The sequence below is a fragment of the Schistocerca serialis genome, chromosome 3 (assembly GCF_023864345.2).
Source record: "Schistocerca serialis cubense isolate TAMUIC-IGC-003099 chromosome 3, iqSchSeri2.2, whole genome shotgun sequence".
Lineage (NCBI taxonomy): Eukaryota > Metazoa > Arthropoda > Insecta > Orthoptera > Acrididae > Schistocerca > Schistocerca serialis.
This window is the reverse complement of record NC_064640.1, coordinates 440,653,702-440,678,708: the sequence shown is the minus strand read 5'-3', so window position 1 is coordinate 440,678,708 and position 25,007 is coordinate 440,653,702. Positions and strand designations below refer to the sequence as shown.

Genomic DNA, 25,007 nt, shown 5'->3' with positions numbered 1-25,007 from the left:
ATCATAAATTTTTTCTTTGCTAAATGTTTGAGAAATATGACATAGAAGTTATTAATAAAAGCTAGACAAAAATAGAAAAAAAGCAGAAGAATTAAAAGAAGAATCTAAAAAAGGCAGGAAACAACATAAAGCATCATATGAAAATGTAAAAAAGAAGATCAATGGGATTTTGATGCAACATAAACATTAAAGAACGAATTGGAAGTTAAGGTGATGATGTACTAAAAGCTATACATGAAAATAGAAAAGTAAAAATACAAATGGTTCCCTATAATCATCAACTGATGACCGTAGCAGTCTGGTCCCTTCAATCCCACAAACCACCACCCTATAATCATCAAAAGTATTTCGAAGAATTTGAAGATATACTACCAATTAAACATGTGATTATACACTAAGTGAATGAAAAATACAAGATGCACTGAATAAATATGAAGAAAAGTTAAAAATAAAAAAAAATTACATTAAAAGATGAACAGGCAAATGTTAAAAAAATAAATATAATTGAGAGGATGCTGGAATAAATCAACCACACTGAAGATCAAAGTTATGGATTAAGGCTTGTCTTAACAACTTGGGACCTTTGCCTTTCGCGGGCATTTGCTGTACCATCTGAGCTACCCAAGCACGACTCACAACCTGCTGGTTCACAGGATCGCAGAAAAGTTTCTGTGAAGTTTGAAAGGTAGGAGACGAGGTACTGGCAGAATTGTAGCTGTGATGGCGGGTTGTGAATCGTGCTTGGCTAACTCAGATGGTAGAGAACTTGCTTGCAAAAGCCAAAGGTCCCGAGTTCGAGTCTCAGTGTGCACACAGTTTTAATCTGGAAAGAAGTTTCGTATCAATGTACACTCCACTGCAGAGTGAAAATCTCATTCCTGTCTTAACATTCAAATTTGATTTTAAATTACCAGCAAAATCTGATGGAGATAATATTAACAGTTGGTGATAGGATGTATGAGGGTACAGATGGTTTAGCGTACCTTTCAACTAAAGAGAGATTACTATTAATGGTACAGGTCAAAATTTAATAGTACCAATTTATAAAATTATGCCACTATATTATTTCATTCAAAACCATTATATCTTGAAAAGAATCCAAATAACATAAAATCAGGTACAGGGATTAAATATAACAACATAGTACAATAATTTGTTGACATCCATCTCCTAAAATTATCAGTTGATTTAGATTCAAGTGTTGATGAGTGAATGGGCGAAAGCTTAAAAAAATGTAGATAAACAGATTGAGTATATTTAGTTGAATGATGTTAGAAATGTAATCGATAGATTAGCTATTATTTATGGAGAAGTATTAGCTGCAAATAAAAGTTCCTGTAATGAACAAGTTCAAATGGTTCAAATGGCTCTGAGCACTATGCGACTTAACTTCTGAGGTCATCAGGACTTAGAACTAATTAAACCTAACTAATCTAAGGACAGCACACACATCCATGCCCGAGGCAGGATTCGAACCTGCGACCGTAGCAGTCTCACGGTTCTGGACTGAAGCACCTAGAACCGCACGGCCAATTAATTAACATTTGAAATTCATCTTCTTGGTTATAATTGAACAAATATAAAAGAGCGATGAGTTAGATGTGATCAAAGAATATATAAATTGGACAAAGGTTGTAAACAACATTATGTTTTATGGAGATAATGAAGAACTAGGAAAAAGACATAAAGCAGATAAAGAATGAGCACTGAACATTCAACATTAGTTGAAAAAAAAAGCAGCAACAGCAGTATGAGGAACAACATTTGGTTAAGGAAAATTACCTATGGGACTCAATGAAAATGGTTGTAGATTGTAAAGTTTTTTGAATAAATTAACTTTAAGTAAGATAATTTTATAATTTATTTAAATATTAAATTTTTCAACCAAAATTCATTTTATTTAATCCTTATAGAATTTTAATCTATTAAATGAATAATTTTCGTATTGAATACTCATGGTTGCCGAGTGGTAAAACTGAGTCTAAGACAATTAGAGTTAAAAAATAATGAACGACAACACAGGATGTCTTTAATATGTTTGTTCTTTTATTAGAAAACAATTTTACCAATTTTTTTAATTTTAAATTTCATCTTTTTTTAATAGCAAAATTTTTAAAATTTGAAGTTTTTTATTTTTACAAAAAATGTTTTTCTAAATGAATTTTTCGGTTAGAATTAATTTATATATATATATATATATATATATCTTTAGTATGTTTTTTCATTTATTAGAAAAAGAATTTTAAGAATTTTTTTATTTTGTAAATTGATCTTTTTTAATAGTAAAATTTTTAAAATTTTGCAGATTTTAATTTTTCGGTACAATTTTTTTACTAAATAAATTTTTCAATTATAATTATTTATTATTTATTATTAAATACAAGTTATGTCATTAACATGATTGTTCATTTATTAGAAAAAGAATTTTAGGATTTTTTATTTTGTAAATTCATGTTTTTTTAAATAGTATTAATTTTTAAAATTTTGTCTTTTTGTTTCCATTAATTTTTTACTAAATAAACGGATTTTAAGCTTTGCATTAATTGTTGGGTCTGAAATCAATTCATAATTATACTTTAAACAAATATACAAAGGATGATTATAGAGCAATATGTAGAGCATATTCAAATGAGTATCACAAAAAGTATGTAATAAAAATAAAATTCTTTGTGTGTGCAGAAAATACATTTGTAAACATTATTACAAAGAACATCTAAAACGAATTCCGACTTAAGAACAATCAAAAATAGTATAATCGACTAATAATGACGAAAACATAAATTCAAAAAATGAAGAAAATACCAGATCCAAAAATGTATTAATCGTCAGGAATTTGAAGATTTAATTTGTTGATATAAGAATTCAATATCTAAGGACAAATATTCATGTAACTGTTATAGAGTATTCTAGAATAGAACAAAAAGAAGGATATCTATAACAACTCCTTTTTTAGCAATTAAAAGTGCTATCTAGGATACAACAAAATTAAGAAAATTTATAATAAATCTTTTTTCTAATTCTTTATTTTATTATTAAAAATTAAAATGATAACTTTGTCAGGAGTTTATTAGTTAATTTCTAATATCTATATAGTAATATGTTTATTACATTTCATGAAATATATTTCTTATTATCATGAGTACTTAAGGTTTTTTTATTAATGTCAAAAGAATTAATGTCCATATGGTAATATATTTATTACATTCTATCAGACATATTTCTTATTATCATGAGTACTTAAGGTTTATGTCAAGAGAATAAATTTCATTTCAAAACCTTCATATCAAATTGATAATTCTACATTGTTCATTATTGGTAAATAAACAGCCTTCACCGTCCTGTAAACTTATTTTATTTGTAATTAAAGAAATTTTGATTTCTCCTTTGAATTTTTTCTCTTCCTTCTCATCAACTTTGTGATCACACATTTTTCTCTTAAACCACAAAGTTCCTGCATTATTTTTCCATTACATACACCTTTCATTTCTCCTAATACATTTTATTTACTTGAGTTGTATTATAAATATCATCTTCTCAACAATTACTAGTATCGGTTTACCAATCACTGCTTTCATATCTTCCAAAAATGTCTTGAATTTTTATATTATAGATATAGCTATCAAAATCTAGGTATGGAAGTTCAATTTTTTCTCTATATTTTGATAATTATACATTATTTCTTTCGATAAATCAAGAATTCACTTTCCAATGTAAATAAGTTTATTAACGAGAATTATAGTTTATTCATATGGACAGAAACTAAATTTTTTAAATGTTATTCTTCCTTTGAGGATTGGTTTTGCTATTAATTTATCAAATTTAATTGAATTTGAAACAATTTTCGTATGTACTCTGTTGTATTTTCCATTGTTTCTCCATATACTGAATTTTTCATCAAGTTGGAAAAATCTTTATCACAATCAGTTTTTACTTTAGTCCTCAATTCTGTGTTTAAATCTACATACTTTTGTAAGCAATCAAGCTGTTTCAATTTTAAAACTATACGAATTTGTGTTAATTTTATCATTAAAGATAATTATTGTTTAAGATTTCTCTAGTGAGCAAAATAATTATGTTCATTATCTAAAACAATTAATAATTTTTTCTTCACATCCTGGCACAGGTATAGTTTCAGCTGCAAGAGGGGGATCTTTATGTAGATCCTGTTAACCTTTAGGTATTCTAGAGTTACAAGTATTTAAAAAACGTAATCTATTTTAGAATTATCTGAATTTTCACTTATTTTTTTAGATTCAATCAAATTTGGTTCAAGCCATTGAAAACTTTCATAAGGTAAATTTTGACTCATTGCATAATCATGTAAGTTATTTGAATGTAAATATACTAAATAAATCGATGCATTAGCGTTTCATATATTTATTATTACATTGGTATATAACAACTCTTACACCTTATTCAATCATTAAAATCATATCATAATTCCTAGAAATTCAAGAGGTTATTATGTCATCTGTGTCACGGAATGTAAAGACAAACCAGGAGCTGTAAAACACCAAGAAGGGTATAAATAATAAGATTTTCTACAAGTTTATCTGAAATTTTCAAAAGTGTCAACTAATAATAAAAATAAATTTTAAACATAAATAGAACAGTCTCCATGATATCTTGTATTAAATTTTTCCCAAATTAAGTTAGCACATTTATAATCTGCTTCACTAATATAATATTCATTTAATTTATTATAAAATGCTTCTTTTAGTGTAAGTCCTTTTTCTTCAGATTTGTCCTAACTATCTATACCACCATAACTGTAAACTCTTTTTTTAGGTACTAATTTTATTAGATTTACTATGAAAACGCTTTACATAGTTTTCATTTACATCTCTTTTACAACAGAAGAAACTTTCTCAAGACCTGCAGCTATAAATTAAATGTGTCAATAAACCTTTTTTTCAGATTTTCTGTCTTTTTACTAAAAATAATATGTCTATTTTCATTATCAGGTATTAAATTTATTTCTTTTTCATCATAACCAATTTGTTTAAATACTAAATGAGAATCATATCCTGGTAAATTATCTAAATAAACTGGTACAAAAGTTGGTTGTTTTAATTGCAAATTACAATTATTACACAATGGATTTATATATTTTTCGATAAGTGGTCTTCACAAACTTGTTTGTGTTTTTGTGAAATTTTTTGTACATAAAAAACAAATTTTTAATGTATTCTGTCTTGATTGTTCATGATAAGTTAAGGATTTCATTTATTATTCACAACAAAAATTCTTCCTATTCACGCAACTTCTTTTTCTGTACGTTGTATAATTTTTATGACTACCATATGATGGCCATTTATATCGTTCCTATAGTAAAAAAACCGCTTGGTTCATGAGTTTGATATTTTGTAGTATAAGACTGATTATTTACTTTTAATTCAGGCTGATTTATTCGTTCATTGTTAAGTTTATATATATCTTTTCATTTTTCTCTGCAGAAACCATTAATAGTATCATCTGTTGTTAATCCAAAATCTGTATCAATAAGGGAAGGATCTTTTTGAGTGCACTTACAATTTTTATATCGTTATATTAATTTCGATACGTATGGTTTGCAGTGTTTTTTAAAATGTCTTATTAACTAAATAAAGATAACTGTTTTCCTGTTCTTTTAGTTTCTCAGATATGCTAGTAGAAAATAGAAATTTTTTAGTTCAACATTTTTAAAAACTTCATAGCTTTTTCACTGTCAGAATAATGTAATTGTTTCCAATATATTTTTTTATTGGTCTCTGATTGATGATGATGATCACAAAATTAACTAAATAACTTTTCTTAATTTGTAATATCCCATGAAATTATTAGGTTTACAATAGTCACAAAGTTGAGCTACAGTGATGTTGCTCTGTTTTTGTGGATGTTAGAAAATATTTTTTGTGGAGTATAAGTCAAGGCTTTTTCTACAACATAGGTCTTTTATCTGAATATTTTAGGCTATTGCACTATATTCAGTTACTTTGGAATAGTGATAAACACAATTATTCTGCTACCTGCTAAACAATGACCATTGAATGAGAGGTCAAAGAAAATCACATGAATCTCTTGGCCTGCCTTGCATAGAGTCCCACAGCAGAGTCTTCCAACAAAAATAATTGGCCAAACAACATCATAATATGTATGAATGTATTTTCTGAAGCACAATAACAAAAGTCATGTTCTGAACACTGCCTGTGCACTTTCATGTGTTTCTCATAAGTGATATAGAACCGAAAGTAGAAGCAATGTATAGAGAGTTTTTCATACTGCCAACGAAGAAATGATGGAGGAAGTGTGTGTGTGTCTGTGTCTGTGTGTGTGTGTGTGTGTGTGTCTGTGTGTGTACACTATCTGATCAATAGTGTCTTAACTTCTCCATCTAATGCATAACTGACCACTAGGTGTGTCAGTATGGCAGATACACCAGTATAAAAGGGGCATAAAGTATTGTGTTATCATTGGACAAGCAGTAACAGCAGAGTGGGTCGATCGGGAGAGCTCAGTAAGTTCTAACATGGTCTAAGTATTGGATATCATGCGAGTAATTAATTCATCAGGGATATTTCAACCCTTATAAAGCTGCCCAACTCGGAAGGAACAACCATAGCTAAACCAAGACCAGATAGGAACTGCTTGGCATTATGGAAGGTTATGTGAAAATTGCATGTGAAAATTGTATGAAATCAGCAAAAGGAATCACTGAGAGTTCTAAAGTGCTACTAGCAGTCCAGCTAAAACAATGAATGTGCGGAGGGAGTTAAAAAGAGTGAGGTACAATGGTCGAGCAGCTTCTTATGAGCCACCCATTCCTGTAGTCAATGCTAAGTGAAACTTGAGGTGGTGAAAAGAGCGATGTCATTGGACAATGGCTGAATGGAAACGTGTGGATTGATGAGTCACGTTATACCTTGTCACAACCCAATGGAAGGGTTTGGGTTTATCAATGACTGGAGAACATTATTTGGCATCACATGCAGTACCAACATTTAAGTATGGTGAAGCTGATATTACAGTATGGGGATGTTTCCGGGGTTAGGGTGTGATCTCATTGTTGCTCTTAAGAAAACGCTGAATGTGAAACGATGTGAACACATGTTACCGAACTGTGTAATGTGTACAGTAGAGGATGATTGTTCGAATCATTATGACTATGCACTCTGTCATAAAGAAGCATCTGTAAAACCTTCCTGAAATGGACTAGCCCATCCAAAGTCCCGATCTGAAACCAATGGGGCACTTTTAGGATGAGTTAGAACGTCGACTTCGCTCCAGGCTCCAGCGTCCAACATCACTAACTTCTCTGGTTTCGGCTCTTGAGAAATAATGGGCTAGCATTCCTCAACAGATATCTAGGCACTTCGTTGAAAGTGTCCACAGAAGAATTCAAGCCGTCATAAAGGCGATCAGGGGGCATATCCAATATTCATGTCCACTAATAAGCGTCCAGAAACTTTTGAGCAGCTATTGTATACATCTCAACTGTAATTTATTTTTTAGTAAGGACGTTTTAAACACTTGTCCAATTCCGTTCCTCTACGCGAATTTTTTTTACGATGGTGTCATTATAGGTAAGGAAAACAACTTCACACAAATTTTGATGGTAGTCGTTGCATGTTGTACTGTCACTGCACTACAGAATGCACCACAGGAAAGCGATCAGTTTAAAAACTATGTGAGCTATTTATTGTTAATTAGTGCCTTGCGAAAAAAAAAACAAAGGAACGATAAAGGCATACCGAGCAGCCCACGCCATGTAGAGTAGACATCCCTGCGGTATCGGGTGCCCACCAAATCCACAAAGAAGACATGGATCAGCATCACTTCAGAGATAGAACTGTCATTCACGCCATCCCTGTGAAACAGTACAAAAACTATAATTTCATGTTAACAGAAGGAATTAGATTAAATGTGTAGTTTTTCGAAATCCTGATAACCTTTGAACACTTCTTCGTGAAGTGGCCCATGACTGCTGAGAATGTCATCTACACTGAACGATCTACAAATATCGTTGAAAAACTACACTGGTGTGCAAAACTTCCCGACGAAAGTAACTTTCGCATGATGTGTCACTGGCAAGTACCACAGCTCGATGGAACTTAGACGGTACTTAGAAATACCTGCTACTGTCTAATGAAGAAGGTAACAGAAAGAGATACTCAATGAGACACACAGAAATGACGCTTTTATTCAAGGACAGTAATTACACTCGAGTCATCGCGATTTGTGGTGATTCCCTGGACATTAAAAAAGGTGGAACATGGTTCTTAATAGGGTGTGTGAGCACCACAGACAGCAGTGCATGCTCCGCAGCTTGCTCCCATGCTAGTCACAAGGTTGGTAGGGAGTTCCATTTCTCCACCAGCGCGGTTGCCAACTGCTGGATGAACGTTAGTGCATGTGGCCCTGCAGCAATACGTCTCTAAAACGCATACCACTGCTGTTTGATGGGATTAAAGCTGGAGGAAGGGGTAAGCGAGTCCATTCGTCGAATATTCTCTTTTTCCAAGTGCTCCTCCACTTGCAGAGTTCGGTGTGGTCATGGATCCATAAAAATGAAGTCAGGGCCCAATGCACTCCTGAAAAGGCACACCCGGGTGAGGAGTTTAGTGTCACAATAACGTTGAGTGGTGACTGCACCGTGTTCAAAGACTTGGAGGTGAGTACGCCCATGCAATATTATGCATCCCCACACCATAGACCAGGGCCACCAAGGAAATCGTATTCGACAATGTTCCTGGGTGCTTTACGTGTTCCCACCACTCGCCATATGACGGTACGCCCTGTGTTATCGAACATGATCGTCTTCGTGGTCTAGATGTCGTGGTGTGGGGGTGTACTAGCCTCCAGACCTTATATATTGGTAACGACTAAGATAGTGGTTGTGCAGACCTGACCAAAAATTTTATGACAGAGGGAGTAGAGAAGATAGTGTAGTGATCTAGTTTTGCGGATTCACCAATAGGAGGTGCAGAGCTCAAATACCTACTCGCCCATACAGGTTTTAGATTCTACTGGCTACCCTAAATCAGTCCAGAAGGATGTCAAGGTAGTTTATTTAAATGCACCACAGCAAAATCTCTTTCCGATCCTTATTCATATGAATGCTTTGTTTCTGATGACCAAGATGGTCTGACGTCAAACTATAATCTTCCTGCCTTCCTTCGGGACAGACGAATTAGCGGAGAAACGACTATGTATCATCCAAAAGCAATTGTACTACATTGAGTTCCACTGAAACAATTGTGAGACACTCACAATCGAGATTGATTAACACATGCCCAATGTTAGTTCTGAGAGTTCAGAGGCCTTTAATCGAATGATTTGTACCAACAGTTTGTGTGTGTGTGTGTGTGTGTGTGTGTGTGTGTGTGTGTGTGTGTGTGTGTTGAAATTGAGTAAAGTAATTCTGTTTAAAAATTACACACACATTAATATGTCTCTTTTAGTTGAATTTGCTCTTAATTTATTGATATCATTAAATCATAATAGTTTAAAACAAACATTGTAAAAGCAATCGAGTGGTAAACAATACCAGTGGTCAGATAACCCATAAACATCTATTTGCAGTGCTAGAGAACAATACATTCATTATACTCCTTTGTAGTTGCAGTCTTTCATTGTTGTTGTGGCATGCATGTAGATTTGCACAAAGTATTTCGCAGCTGCGCTTGCAATTAACTAGATATTATTTTCAGTGCTATGTTAATGTGCTTTCTTATTTTGCTCTTCAAATTGTGCTTTTCTGTGTTATCGTGTGAAATATTGTGACAATAATGGCGTGTGAAAAACGTAACACTAGGCTCCAAAGTAAACTGAGAAATAATAGTGATGACGAGCGTAGCTTATCAGCACCACTGTGTAATGAATTAACAGACATTCAAAGTAGTAATTTGGTAACTGTGCATAGGGAAATGGAGTGGGCGGTAAATAATGGTGTAGACAGTGAAACAATTAGTGAACAGGGAAGCATTATCGATCGATCGGTCGGCAACAGCTCGCCTCAGGATTCCGAAATGACAGGACACAATCTTGCAAATACTGTAGATTCAGGTTTTGCGGCCCCACCATTTTCTCAAATAAATCAAGACACATTTTCTACTTTTCAAAATGCGAATATTGCCGGTTCAAATGCACTGCCGAATAGCATTGAGGAACATGTTTCAGACACCAGTGCATTGTTATTACAGTTAATGCAACAAATGGGACAAAGGCTACAAAAGTTAGACACAATGGAACAAAATCTTCAAAAGTTAGACACAACGCTTGAACAAAATCAGAAACAAATGGGACAAAATCTTCAAAAGTTAGACACAATGGATCAAAATCTTCAAAAGTTAGACACAATGGAACAACACCAGAGACAAACACAGCAACAGTTAGACGGAATAGAACAAAATCTTCACACCACGCTTGAACAAACACGTGATGATTTAACTACTGAGTTACATAAAACCGAATTGAAATGTCAAAAAGTCTGTAACGACGTAAAAACACAAATTTGTGAGCATTTCCAACCTATTATTTCGCGTCATGAAAATGGATTACAGAATCACGAGGCAGCCATAAAAGAGCTGCAAACTACTGTTCATGAAAATCACGACACCTTGCAAGCTAAAATTGACTCAGTTGCATCTACCGATTCGGTTACGCAACTTGCAAAAACTCAGGAAAACTTAAAAGACACAGTAGATACGATTTCAACACAAATGGACACTCTGAAACTTGGTTCAGAAAAACACACAGAGGAAATAATTTCACTAACGGATAAAGTAGCCGAACTTTCAGATCAGTTCACTAACTTATCTACAAAGCTAGATGATGATCTGAATAACACAAGACCTGTAGCCTTCACGGACACTGAAGAGTGTGAACAAATTAGAAAATTCAAACAAAATCAAAATCAAATCAATACTCAGTACAAAAGAGAAATCCGGGAAGTACAAGATCAGTTGGCACAAGTAAATTTCAGAGGACACTCGCGCTCCAGCACGGGAAGAGGGACATAGAAATATGGAACAACCACAAAATAATAACACAGGACACTTCAGAAATTATGAAAGAAATTGGCAAGCCGCATTGGATTTTGAGATGGAACCGCCGAAACGAAGTAACAATGAGCGATGTGCGACTCGCTGACACGATGATTTTGACTATAAGCTGTTCATTACCACACATAAATTCAAAACATTTAAGAATTCTGACAACGACAAGCATGGCTTCATCAATTCTCTCATTGTTTTCCTCCCAAATGGTCATTGGAGCACAGGTTAGAATTTATACGTGGTTATTTAGAGAATGAACCAGCTGTAAGAATGCGATCGGTCATTCACGATTGCCACAGTGAAGGACAATTTTATCATGCCTTCCTCTCAGCGTGTTGGTCTCAAGCTACACAAGACTGAGTAAAACATAGCATCATAATGATGAAGCGTTTCAAACAATCTGAATTTTCCAGTCTTATGAAATATTTTGAAGACATGTTGCATAAGAATCCGTATCTTTCAAACCCATACAGCCCCTCAGAACTCATCCGCATTTGCTTAATCAAATTGCCTGAACATTTACGACATATTATTTTAGCAGGACGTTGCAAAGACGACATTGAAGCTTTTCAGGGATTGTTACAAGAACTGGAAATTGACACTGACAATCGCGGAACGTGAAAACAGGAGCACAACAATTACAGGTCACATCTGTCACAATTCCGCGATGACAGAAATAATACACGACATGGCTATTCTTACAATGTAAATCGTGACCAAAACAGACACCACCCGTATGACAACCACTGGCAGAGTAATAATAGTTATAGAGAAAGATCGCATTTCTGTAGTAATGAATATGACAGAGATTACCATAGAAACAGACAATATGGGAACAAAAACAATTATTATCAAGGGAGACAGAATAACTTCAGACGCAACAGTTCAGCGCGCAGTTACGATTCCGCTAGAAATTCTCCACCACATGACCGACAATCAAGAAACTATGTAAACTACCGACAAAACGACAGAACTGAATTCCATCAGAACTGGTGGGATTCAAATAGAGCAGGGCATTCTCGACAAGGTGAATTTGTAGAAGTTAGGTCTCCTAATCCCAATAACGACGCACGCCAACAAAGAGACAGACAATGACTCGCACCGAAGGCAGCCACATGCGCCGTCTGGCTCAGGGAAAAATTACATAGACGCTAACCTTGAGAAAAATTTTAGCATTCTTTACCGATGTACCATATACCACATGATAATTCCACTGAAGCTGAAGCTCTGCGTACTAGGAAGAGTAAAGGTTTACACCACATTTCACATGTAAAACCGTTTATTGAAAGATAATCTGCTTTTTAACTTTGTCTTTGCCATAAAACTTTTCACTTCACATTTCTAGTATGGATTGTCAGACTTAGAAACTGTTACCATGCAACAATGTTTGAAGTTAAATATCCAATCAAGAACCAAGAGAACTTATTTAAACAGAAATTACGAATGCATTGTTATAGTGAACAGATGTCACAGTGTTATTGTGTGTGTACATTCTTGCTTGTTAGTTGCACGATTACGTAACGACTATAAGGCTTACATACTTAGAACATATACTGGTACTGTTAATGAGATTTTAATGCAACATTTTGGTTTACTTGAAAATACATTCTGGATTTAAAGTACTTTCAGTGAAATACCAGATGACACAGTGGTTAGTTTATGTGACAGCTACACGATTTTATCACGACGCTACTAATGAGTGACAATTTACAATGTTGCTTTTGCGGTGTTTCTGTTTTATATCTGCACAGTTTTTCTGAATTATTCTGGAAAGTAAAACATGTTTTAGTAGTAACTTTTGTGGTATAGCTACAATGAGACAGCCTTTTCTGTAGCACAACAATACGTCACAGCACAGTACTTTCTTCATCATGGCAATAAGCGTAATAACTAAGATATCTATACGCATAGCATTTCACTTTTGTTTATCATGAGGTAAGTACATAGGCTTCTGCAGAACTTAGCTTTCGGAGGACAATAACTACGACACTTCCACAGAGATTATCTTACAGCAAGACGCAAATTTAGCGCTACAGGACACGTATTTGAGTGATTAATTTTGCACTTAAATCATTTATTTTTAAAGATATTTGAAGTACAATGATACAAAGGTTTTCCGTGATACATTTCATTCCTTTGCTGTAATCTGTAACACCTGAGGGTATAATTACATTAATCCTCAGGGGGGTACACGCTTACTTTGTGTATCATGTGTTTGGCAAGCACAAGGAGCCTTAGCTAATATGGTATTTGCTTACACAACTTTACACATCGGTACCATATTTCTCTAACACATAATTACACAGCTATCTGATCATTTAACTGAAAGAGACAGACTTTTTTTACTATGGCAGTGACAGATGTTAACATAATTACACTGTTGGATAATTTCACACTTACTAAATTGTATTTTGTCTGTACTTTGTGAACTGTTCATATTTTTTCAGACCCATTGTGATATTATGAGAGCTTTGAATGATATATTTGGTATGGGATCACGATTTTTAAAGTACGTTTGAGGCAGATGACACTTTTGACATGAGCAGAGAATTTTTTTAGGTTTTGAAATTATTGGAGGAATCTACAACGATTTTGAGAGTTGACTGAGGTGTTATGACGTTATTATTACGATGACTATGTGTATTATGCTGTTGCGGTATGTTTATGATCAATAAGCTGATTCTATATGAGTTATGCTACGTATCTGTTATGATGAAATATTGAAGAAATGTGGACGAATAAGGTAAGAAATAATGAGTAGTGGTTAGGGACTCTGGTTTGTGAAAAAGGTTGTTGGAAACCAAGAATCGTACTTTAAGAGTTATGAAATGTATGTAAATGCGTAAATGTATTACAATGCTGATGGAAATTTTTTGGACACTGTTATATCAATAGGATATTGTTTCTACAGATTTGTAACGCAATTCTTGACCTGTGAAATATTTTTATATGAGACTGTCACTGTAGCGGAAACTGCTGTCGTAAATATTTCGGTAAGAAAGTTAAGTGACCACCTTCACGTAATGCATCATGGGCACCCAGCTGCATGACAGACGCCTGGAAAAAAAGCCATTAGTGTGTACCTTTCAGAGGCACAGGTGGAGAAAAAAAAGAGGCCATTATCCTCGCTATTGACATTCCTTTGTAGATAACATCGTAAATACGACACCCGCAAACTTGAAAACATGATTACACTGTAGAGTTCTTAATTTATGATATTTACTGAAATGAAATGATGAGAAACATTTCATGTCTATTGTCTTGCTAGTTGAAAGATTGTTTACTGCATTATGAAATGCCATATGGCTAGTGAATGACGTTTCATGCCTTGCTTTGCCTATTTTGTTTAATATCTAGTTCCTAGCTGCACTGCAGCATTGGTTAAAATAAAATTTTATAGATATACTAATATAAATATTTTATGCCTACAGGTCCAGTAAAAAATAACTTTATGATGGATGTACTCCAAAAAAATGAGGGAACACAAAAAGACATTTCCACTTCACAGGAATTGCATACATAATTTTTGTCACTGACTTGGTAACTTGTCTGCTAGAGCAAGTTACAGTGATGCATCACTCTAGTGTTAAGATGTGACATAGGTATTAAACATGGCCATTTTTACTGTAATATTTTTTCTGCTTGAGCTTTCTCATGTTTAGATATAAGTTATTGCATTTGCTGCAGCTGTTTGCCAGGCATAGTGCTACTAAATTTCACTTTGTATTACTCTGTTAAGCAAGTTTTACTACTGATTTATTTTTCTTGTTGCTACACATTGGCTCATATTAGTTGTAATGTTGCATTGCTTGGTAATTTAGTTTTACTGTAGCTTGGTTTGGCAATTTGCATTTTTTTGTCATTGCTGTTTGTGTTAATTGCTTTGTGCTGCTGCATTGCCTCGTCCCTTAGTTTAGCATCTGAGCTCAGTAGATTTAAGTTAGCTTAAGAGGGGGTAGACTATATAAGAGAACAAATTGTGATGAATTGGAAGAAATGCATTGAGAAGCTATAAGAAAATGGTTTGGCCAAAAAAGTATTTTGAAAGAGGGTATGAACCAAAAAAGTAGGGTTTAGAGACAACAGGTTTAGGTAGGATTTTCTTGGAAATAAATGATGAGGTAAGATAATGGAAAATAAATAATGAGGTAAGGAATGTGTGAACATATAAATACAGAAAGCATGCTTGGATAGAATTTTTTTGGTGGAAACAAATGTTGAAATAAGAGGAAAGATATATGGAATGAAGTTTTGGGGTGGACTGCAGTACCAAATGTCACACTGAAAACAAGCCCCGTCCTGTATTTTTGTGTTATTACACTATGTGAATTTGTGTTATTCCTGTCTTAATGTGTTTAGCTAATAAGAGTTATGTTGTAGAATTTTTCTGATAATATGTTATTTTCTTTGTAAAGATGTTTAGACATTATTTATTCTGTTCTGTTTTAATGCTCATGTGTGAAGTTGATGTTTCGAAAGTTATTCTGATCTTTTATGTATGTACTCATGCCATAATTCCTGTAACGCTGATGTATATGTTATTTCGATTCTTTTGTAAAGCCTGTACTACAAATGTATCTGTATTGTTATGTTCTTTAATGATGTATTTTGTACCTTTGTAATTGTATTCTTATGTTATAAAATTGTAATTGACACCAGTTCATCATATTATTAACTTGTAAGTTCCATTTCACTGCACACGTTTCTGTTGGTCATAATATATGGACAATATGTGAGAAGTAGAGACTGTTAGTGTTTGCACGTGTGTTAATAATTCTGCAAGGGACTGGATAACAGCATTCCTGGTTCTAATGACAATTGCAAAAACTTTGTGAGTGTACAAGTGGTGGTTTATGGACTTGCTATATTCTCCGCAAGACTCTTCGATGGTGATTGTGCACCTGCACAGTCGAAACAGATGGCTGCTGACCGTCTCTACAAGGACTGAAGTGGGTCTGAACCTTCCACGACCCACCAATACCACTATTTCTACAAGGACTGCAGTGGGTCTGCACCTCTGGTGGCCCACCAATACCATAATCTCTACTAGGACTAGTGGGTCTGCTCTGTGATGACCTACCTACCAACATTCTTCAAAACGTCGAATGACTCTGCTGTGGGTTTGCTCTGTTGTGGCCCATTACCTGTCTGCACGTCGAGAGTCAGCACTGTCTTTCCGTTGGAAGGACAACACTACTTCTTCAAGACTGCATGGAAATCCACTACTTCTGTGTGCATTTTCTTTTACTGCTCAGACTTTGAGAAAAACACTGCAATTTTACTGTGATGAATGATCAGGACTGTCTTTATGGACTGTGAGAAAATTTTAGCTTTTGACCAACATTGTATCAATAAGTTTGTGAATTTGATATCTTTGTTATTGTAACTATGAAAAATTTTTTTCAAATCTGTATTGGCCACTGCCCAAAACAATTTGTAAAATTTTTTGTGGGAGCATGGGGGCTATGTAAGTAGGCTGTTTAGGTTTCTTTATTGGTAACGCCACGTAGCACTCTGTATGAAAATCACTGGCTGTGCTGTGTGCAGTCTGTGGCTAGTTCGCATTGTTGTCTGCCATTGTAGTGTTGGGCAGCTGGATGTGAACAGTGTGTAGCGTTGCGCAGTTGGAGGTGAGCCGCCAGCAGTGGTGGATGTGGGGAGAGAGATGGCGGAGTTTTGAAATTTGTAAGACTGGATGTTATGAACTGCTATATATATTATGACTATTAAGGTTAATACATTGTTTGTTCTCTATCAAAATCTTTCATTTGCTAACTATGCCTATCAGTAGTTAGCGCCTTCAGTAGTTTGAATCTTTTATTTAACTGGCAGCAGTGGCGCTCGCCGTATTGCAGTAGTTGGGGTAACGAAGATTTTTGTGAGGTAAGTGATTTGTGTAAGGTATAGGTTAATGATAGTCAGGCCCATTTTTTTTTTAGGCATTATTAAAAGTCAGATAGCGTTGCGCTAAAAAATATTGTGTGTCAGTTTAAGCACAGTCTTGTATAATGATCAAAGGGGACGTTTCAAGAGTCTTTGTTAATGCAGATGTTAATTAGTAATTGCTACCCACCACCATTTATGTAATACATATATAAAAATTCTTTTAAGAACAGGAGGATTTGTTAAGGAGAACTTTTTGAGTTAGTTTTCAAATTTAACTTTGCTATATATCAGACATTTTATGTCACTGAGTAAGTGATCAAAAATAGTGATGGAAGCATTGCGCCTACCTTTTGTGTTAAAGATAACCTTAATGCAGAATGTTTAATATTCAGTTCAAAGTGGGAGGACAGAATGGACACAACCGTCTCTGATGTGGTCAGTACATTACCATTATACATAGACCGTCAATAACAATGGAACATTCTCTGAGGTGCATTTGACACTGCAACTGAAAAAGGCATAGCTGTGTTGCCTCTTTAGACCAAAGATGGTCCGATTCAGGACCGAATTCGATTGTCTTCAGTAAAAATAGGCTAGTACAACTGTGCAATGTACAGTGCAACTCTTAACCCCCCTTATATCTGTCCAGAATTGCCTACACAAAAGATTTCATAAATTATTCTAATTTCCACTGAGGGAATCTATACTGTAAGGCACTGTTATATATCCTAAATAACTGTGTACCAGAACAGGAGAGAACGTAAGTTACTGAATATTCAGTTATTTTCTTACTCTGAGCTTGAGCAAAGAACACATCAGCCAGAGTTCAACTGTCTTCATCCACATGTATTGGAAAGTTAATAACTGAAATCAAACTATAGGACTGAAGTAGGGTTTCCAAATCATTTTTCCTGACACAATTCTTTCAGAATCTTTATTGAAATCTTCAGAAACTATTAACCGTTTGTTGTTGTCTGACAGCATAATAAGGAATTCAGGTGGCTCAAAGACAGTTCAAAATTTCCCATTGAGATCTGTATGCAGTTATAATTAAAAATGAACCGCTTTTCAGCAGAAACTCACAAGCACACACTTCTGTGTACTGATCTCTACAAAATATACTTTTTTCAATGATTTTGATTTTGTGTTCTGTGTTTGTATGTGTAACAAATCCTTCTTTTCTCCATATTTGTTCTACTTGTGTAATTTGCTAGAGCGTAATCTTCTATATTTCATTTCTCTGTTATGTACTCATGTATTGCTCAGACAGACACAGGATGTCTACCTTTTCAGAGTTCTCTAAATTTTCCAAACGGAGAAGAAGTTCCTAATCATTATTATTACTCAACCTCTAATATTCCGATGAAATAAACAATGCTTACTTGTAGACAGCATTTCCAACTGTACAATCTGGGTCGTACACGTACGATAGTTTCAGACCGTGTACGAAAATACGATCTACCCCTCGGATCGTACGTCTATCGTACTATCTTATGAAACTCTTACTATTATTAAGGTCTCACCTTTTTTACTATTTTAATTTTTATGATTTATTTAACTGCTGACAATTTGTTTCACAGATGGGATTTTGAGCGGCCTACATGCCAATCTGTCCAGCTCCAGGATAACACAATTTCATTATGCTGCGGTTGCATAACGCAAATTAGGTTGTTCCCAGAGATGAATCCACCTGGGATATTCACCCCGTTCATTGCGTCGCACCGTACGCGATGCTCCTATGTAAGTGAAAAGGATTACAGTTAACTTGTTGACTTAGGTGAGGACAATGAGTGGCAGTGCACAGTTAATAACGTGTTACGAAGTGAAAAATAGTGAGTGGAAACAGAAGATAATGATAGAGGCCCTAGTACTCCCAAGAAATCTACAGCAGGGGTGTTTAAATGTAAGATGCGAAAACAGAAATACAGAACATTCTCGGAAGCTAATTCCAAATTTAAAAGTTGGATCGAACTCGGAAAGCGCTAGATGTAGAGTCTGTAATGTAACTTTTGTGTGTGAATTGGGATGCGTTAAAAACATTCTACAAGTAATAACCATGTCAAAAAATGAAGGGGGTGTCATGTAAACGCCCAATAATTTTGAGTACATTTGTGAAATCAGTTATCACACATATCTCTTTAATCAATCAGACTCACATTTCAGAATTTAAATTGGCAGTATTCGTGGCAGAACACTATCTTCCTTCCAGTGTTGAAGATCACCTGCAGGATGTAGTTAAGAGTTGCTTTCCTGATTCTAATATCTAAATTCTAAAATCGACCACGCTGCGTCGCACTAAATGTGCCCATATCGTGAAGAACATGACAGGAGAGAAACATAATATCGAACATAGAACGGACTTTCAGAAAAAGTGAAACACACAAAATTCAGTGTTCTTACTGATGTGTCAAGAGACGTAGGTTCTGTTAAAACGTGCTGATAAAGACACAAATAAAATTGAAAGGAGATTTTGAAATCTGATGGTTGTAATTCTCTTGATAGGATCAAGAAACTTTGTTGCCACTCGCTTAACTGAAAAATGTCCTGGATTAATTATTCTCAAACGCATATGAAGAGTATAGAAAAAGAACGAGTTTTGTCCACCTTTTTTAAAAAATGAGTTACGTGTACTATGAGATGTAGGATTCTGTGTTGTTTGGTATTGTTAGTCGACCAATATGATAATATGAATAATCCATATTCCATAGCCAATTTTACGTTAGGCACGCAGGGAAAGAAAATGCTAACGTCTCTCGCTTCAGGAAATAAATGTCCTTTGTCCAATGTTGTGTTTCAAGTTTTAGTTTCCTTGTAGCTTGTCAAACAATGTTAGAGTAAGAAACAGAGAATTTTTCCTGTATTGCGTGTTGTTGGTACGAGTGAAAACTGTTGCTTTAGTTTGAGACATTGTGTTCAGTGTAGAGGATTCACTTCAGTGTCAATGTTTTGTAGTTTATACTGTATGGCAAGTACTTCAACTGAGGATGAAAGAAAGAGACCTTCAGGTTCTAACAGTGTTAGGAAAGGGCAAGTATGAGGACGAATGCTTGCAGTCATTAAGAAACTAAATACTCAGTCACACGAACTAGGAGAAGACTGCAGCTGTAAGTTAAAGTGTTTTGAGGAAATATGTGCTCAAGGAAGATCAAATATTATTAAAAAAATTAATGATTTGGAAGACCAGAATGAACAATTATTGTATCAGACAGGTCTGATTACAATACTTCCGGTTCACAGAAGACAATCAAGGAATAATGAAGATAAAACACAATTTTGATAGTGTATTTTGAACTACTGAGTGAGAGCAAAATATGACACTGTACAAAAATTCCTATATGCAGAAAAGCCTTCATGGCAGTACATGGAATAACAAGGTGGTGATTAGTGACAGTTCATAAATTTATGAAGTTGTGTGAGTCTCCTCGTGATGAAGTGGGTAAGCATCGAAATAGGCCATCAGAAGTTAATGAAGAAGAGGGAAAGACAGTTTATGAAACTTCCTGGCAGATTAAAACTTCGTGCCCGACCGAGACTCGAACTCGGGACCTTTGCCCTTCGCGGGCAAGTGCTCTACCATCTGAGCTACCGAAGCACGACTCATGCCCGGTACTCACAGCTTTACTTCTGCCAGTATCTCGTCTCCCGCGAAAGGCAAAGATCCCGAGTTCGAGTCTCGGTCGGGCACGCAGTTTTAATCTGCCAGGAAGTTTCATATCAGCGCACACTCCGCTGCAGAGTGAAAATCTCATTGTGGAAAGACAGTTTATGTTCACATTGTTTCATTTAGTGTAGATCAAGGCATTGTTGTTGTTGTTGTTGTTGTTGTTGTGCTCTTCAGTCCAAGAGATTGGTTTAATGCAGCTCTCCATGCTACTCTATCCTGTGCAAGTTTCTTCATTTCCAAGTAACTATGCACCCTACAGTCTTCTTCATCCGCTTAGTGTATTCATCTCTTGGTCCCCCTCTACGATTTTTACCACCCACGTTGCCCTTCAATACTAAATTGGAAATCTCTTGATGCCCCAGAATATGTCCTACCAACCGATCCCTCCTTCTAGACAAGTTGTGCCACAAATTCCTCTTCTCTCCAATTCTGTTCAGTACCTCCTTATTAGTTACGTGATCTACCCATCTAATCTTCAGCATTCTTCTGTAGCACCACATTTCACAAGGTTCTATTCTCTTCTTGTTTAGACTATTTATCGTCCATGTTTCACATCCATACATGGCTACACTCCATACAAATACTTTTAGAAAAGACTTCCTGAAACTTAAATCTGTACTCGATGTTAACAAATTTCTCTTCTTCAGAAACGCTTTCCTTTTCATTGCCAGTCTACATTTCATATCCTCTCTACTTCGACCATCTTCAGTTAGTTTTTATTTCTTCTCCATGGATTTTAATTCCTACTCTGAATTTTTCTTTTGTTTCCTTTACTGCTTGCTCAATACACAGATTGAATAACATCGGGGATAGGCTACAAACCTGTCTCACTCCCTTCCCAACCACTGCTTCCCTTTCATGCCCCTCGACTCTTATAACCGCCCTCTGGTTTCTGTACAAATTGTAAATAGCCTGTCGCTCCCTGTATTTGACCCTTGCCACATTCATAATTTGAAAGAGAGTATTCCGGTCAACATTGTCAAAAGCTTTCTCTAAGTCTACAAATGCTAGGAACGTAGGTTTGCCTTTCCTTAATCTATCTTTCGGTGAAAAAATGCATGAAATATTTTAACAAGCCGAGACTCTAATGAAACAGAAGCAGTCTGCATGGACTACCACAAAACTGTATGCTTACCATGTATTAACATAAATACTAACGATGTTATTACAAGAAGCAGTTGTCTGTTTACTCTTTCACATACACTGAAGACATTGAAAGAACAGGGCCTAGTAACGTTGTTTCCTTTTTAAATCGCTTTATGAAAGAATTATTACACAATAAAGTCAAACATCTTGAAGTTTTTTGTGTTTTGTTTTCAGGCCAGAACGAGAATTACTCTGTTCTAAGTTATTTTAATTACCTTGTGACTAAACTAAACCTTTTGGAGGCAGTAAAATAACTTTCCCTACTAGGGGATATTCTTTTACTGGGCGATAAGAATTTTGGACTGATTAACACAAAAGTAGTAGCAGAAGTTCCAATGGACTGGGTGTGGATCATGTTTAAAGCTCGATGTAAACCTAAGTCTTTCGATGCTATCGTGGTCAGTCAATATTTGACAGAAAACTGGGAATTATTTACGGAAAAGGATATGCTAAATGCTAAAAAGGCCCTTTAAGAACGGTAGTCATCACAACAAAAAAAAATCTGTGCGTCATTCAACAGCGAGAAAACTTAAAACAGAGTTTGGTTTTCATTGGTGGTAAGAGCTTCACAGTGACTTCAAGAGCAGCAGTCTGGAGAATACCTATCTCCTTCTCGCAGAGGTAAAATATAAAAAGGTAATACAATATTATTTTAGAATAATTTTATGTAATAGTAGTAATAATAATAATTTGTCTTCACAGGCCCTCTAGCAATATCGAAAAAAAGTGTCATGACCTCCAGGTTTTGCAAGAGTATTGCAGACAAGGGGCTAGAGAGTTTCACACAAAATGTTTCACGAGGTTGAGAAGTGCACGTTGGGACAAAGTGATATTATATTTTGTTCTTATTACCGCTTTATCACACGACGCTAAAATGGCCACGACAACCTATTAAAAAACTGTCTTTATTATTTGAAACATTGTTCTTCATTATAAAATATTCTTGCACATGATCTTTCACAAAAACTACATTTTACTTGCAATATCTTCTGTTTCCTATACATAAGTAGCAAGTTTTTCCCTTGTAAGGCATGACTTTACTTTGAATATTATACCAGTAAAACTGCAGTTTGAATATTTAAGGTATCAGTTTATATAAAATTTAATGCATATGTCTTTCCAAATGACTTTAGTATTCACTAATTTTATCCACTAGCACCCATGAAATCCGGTTTCAACCTTTAAAATTGCACTCTTGAACAGTTTGACTATGGGGGCACTGCACATTCTTTTCCTGTCTCCTTCATATGTCACTGGCTTCACATATGTGCCGGTGAAGCTTATAAACGTCTTACCACGCGTTCTGAAGACCTGTATAGGAACATTCATAACCATTTCAAAGCTAGCGGTAAGGAACAGGCACAACTGCATGAATTTCAAACTTTTTTAGATATCAAAATTCAGAAATTTTGTATGCATCGCAGCCAAATCTCTATCTTTGCAGGCCTTTGTAGTGAGAATTTTAGAACAGTGAAATGCTTTGCGTCTCTGTTTTGTTTCTAAGTATGTACAGGAGAGACTGGTTGCGGCCGAAGAAAATCACCAATCCCTCAGTGACAATTTTTTAAAATTATTTCATTAATTTTGGCCTATATTTTACCGAAATTCACAGTTTTAAATAAGTACTTCCAGCGTGGTGAAGTTGTTATCATTGAGTTACGTGAAAAGTTGGTAGAGGGATACAAGGAAATGTTGCTTCAATGTGCATGGACTGGCAGTATGTCATAACCAATAAACTATCTGAGCTTGAGCCCAACAACAAGTCAAGTTTCTTCCTGATAGCCAAACGTATTTAGGAGCTGAAATTCTCAAAGCAGTTCAGAAACTAGAAATGAATGGGACGCCGTGAAAGACTTTTACCGCAAATACAGGTTTTTAATGCAGACAGCAAGTTCAGAGCTAAAAAACAAATATAACTTTGACGACGATTTATTGGCATTTCTTGCAGTTTTGACACCTACAGCGGCTCTTTCAAACAAAGGGAAAAAATTCTCTCCCCCATACCTCTTACGTCAAAATTGTCAAGAACAGTCTCTTCCAATGATAATATTCACCTATAACAAAACATGGTGACTGAAAGGAACTTCCTATTGTAAAAATAGAAGAAAATATCAAAAACTGTACAGAAGTGGACGTATTTTGGGGAAACATACTCAACATAAAACTTTATCTGGCGAGAGAGGATTCCCAGTCCTACCAGAATTTACATTCTCGTGTCTGTCCCTTCCACATTCAAATATCGACTGCGAAAGAGTTTTTAGTAAAATGAGTTTTGTAAAAGTGAAAAATAGGAATAGGTTCGTTAGTTCTACAGTGAATGGATGTTCGCCTCTCAAGCAGTGTGTGAGGAGCAACAGCTCATACAAACATTTTGTTCCCTCTGCAAATATGCTCAGTAGCTTGAAAAAAGCGCACTTAAATTCGTGGCGTTCCACTTCAGTTCTTCCGTTCCTGACCCTCTAAAGGAGGAGGGGAATGATGATGCATTCGATTTTTAAGTTTTCCTTGAAGGTAAGCAAATCCCTTTTTATAAATTTTATGAACCCTGTGTAATTTTAATAAATTATTCCCTAATAATAATTTCAGTAACATTAAAATGCGGAGAAATTAACGTGAAATAATCGGAATAGATCTATTTTTATGCAGTGTATGTGCGATTCCCTAACGAAACGTACGACGATTTCGATGCAGTTGTACATACATACATACATTAATCCTTGTTCCATAGATCATAAATACATTTCGTAATGATGTGGAATGTGTCACTTTAACACACGTTTTCTTTCCACAAAATAATTAATTAATTTTTTTACAGTTATTACTTCATATCTAAGAATTAATCTACTGAGTAGGGGGAGTTATAACTCAGATATTCTTTTAATTTGCTTTTAAATGTTGGTTGGCTATCTGTCAGACTTCTAATACTATTTGGCAAATGACCAAAGATTTTTCTGACAGCATAATTCACCCCTTTCTGTACCAACGTGAGATTTAATCCAGAATAGTGAATATCATCCTTTCTTCTAGTGTTGTAGTTATGCACGTCGCTGTTATTTTTGAACTGGGATGAGATATTAAAGAGAAATTTCATAAGTGAACATATGTATTGCGAAGGCACTGTGAGTATCCCGACTTCATCTAATAAATGTCTGCAAGGTGATATTTGGTGGGCTCCGCCTATTATCCTGATCACACGCTTTTGTGCAATGAATGCGTTCTCTCTTAATGACGAATTGCTCCAAAATATGATGCCATACGAAAGCAGTGAATGAAAA

General features: G+C 35.1%; 1 protein-coding gene across 1 annotated transcript in view; it reads right to left on the bottom strand.

The window, feature by feature from the left end:
- The window catches only part of LOC126470912 (uncharacterized), a 50,469-nt gene that overhangs the window by 3,635 nt on the left and 21,827 nt on the right, over positions 1-25,007 (bottom strand). The window contains exon 3 of the mRNA XM_050098943.1: positions 7,731-7,846. Within this exon, the coding sequence (XP_049954900.1) occupies positions 7,731-7,846 (116 nt within the window). The remainder of the gene's footprint in view (positions 1-7,730; positions 7,847-25,007) is intronic.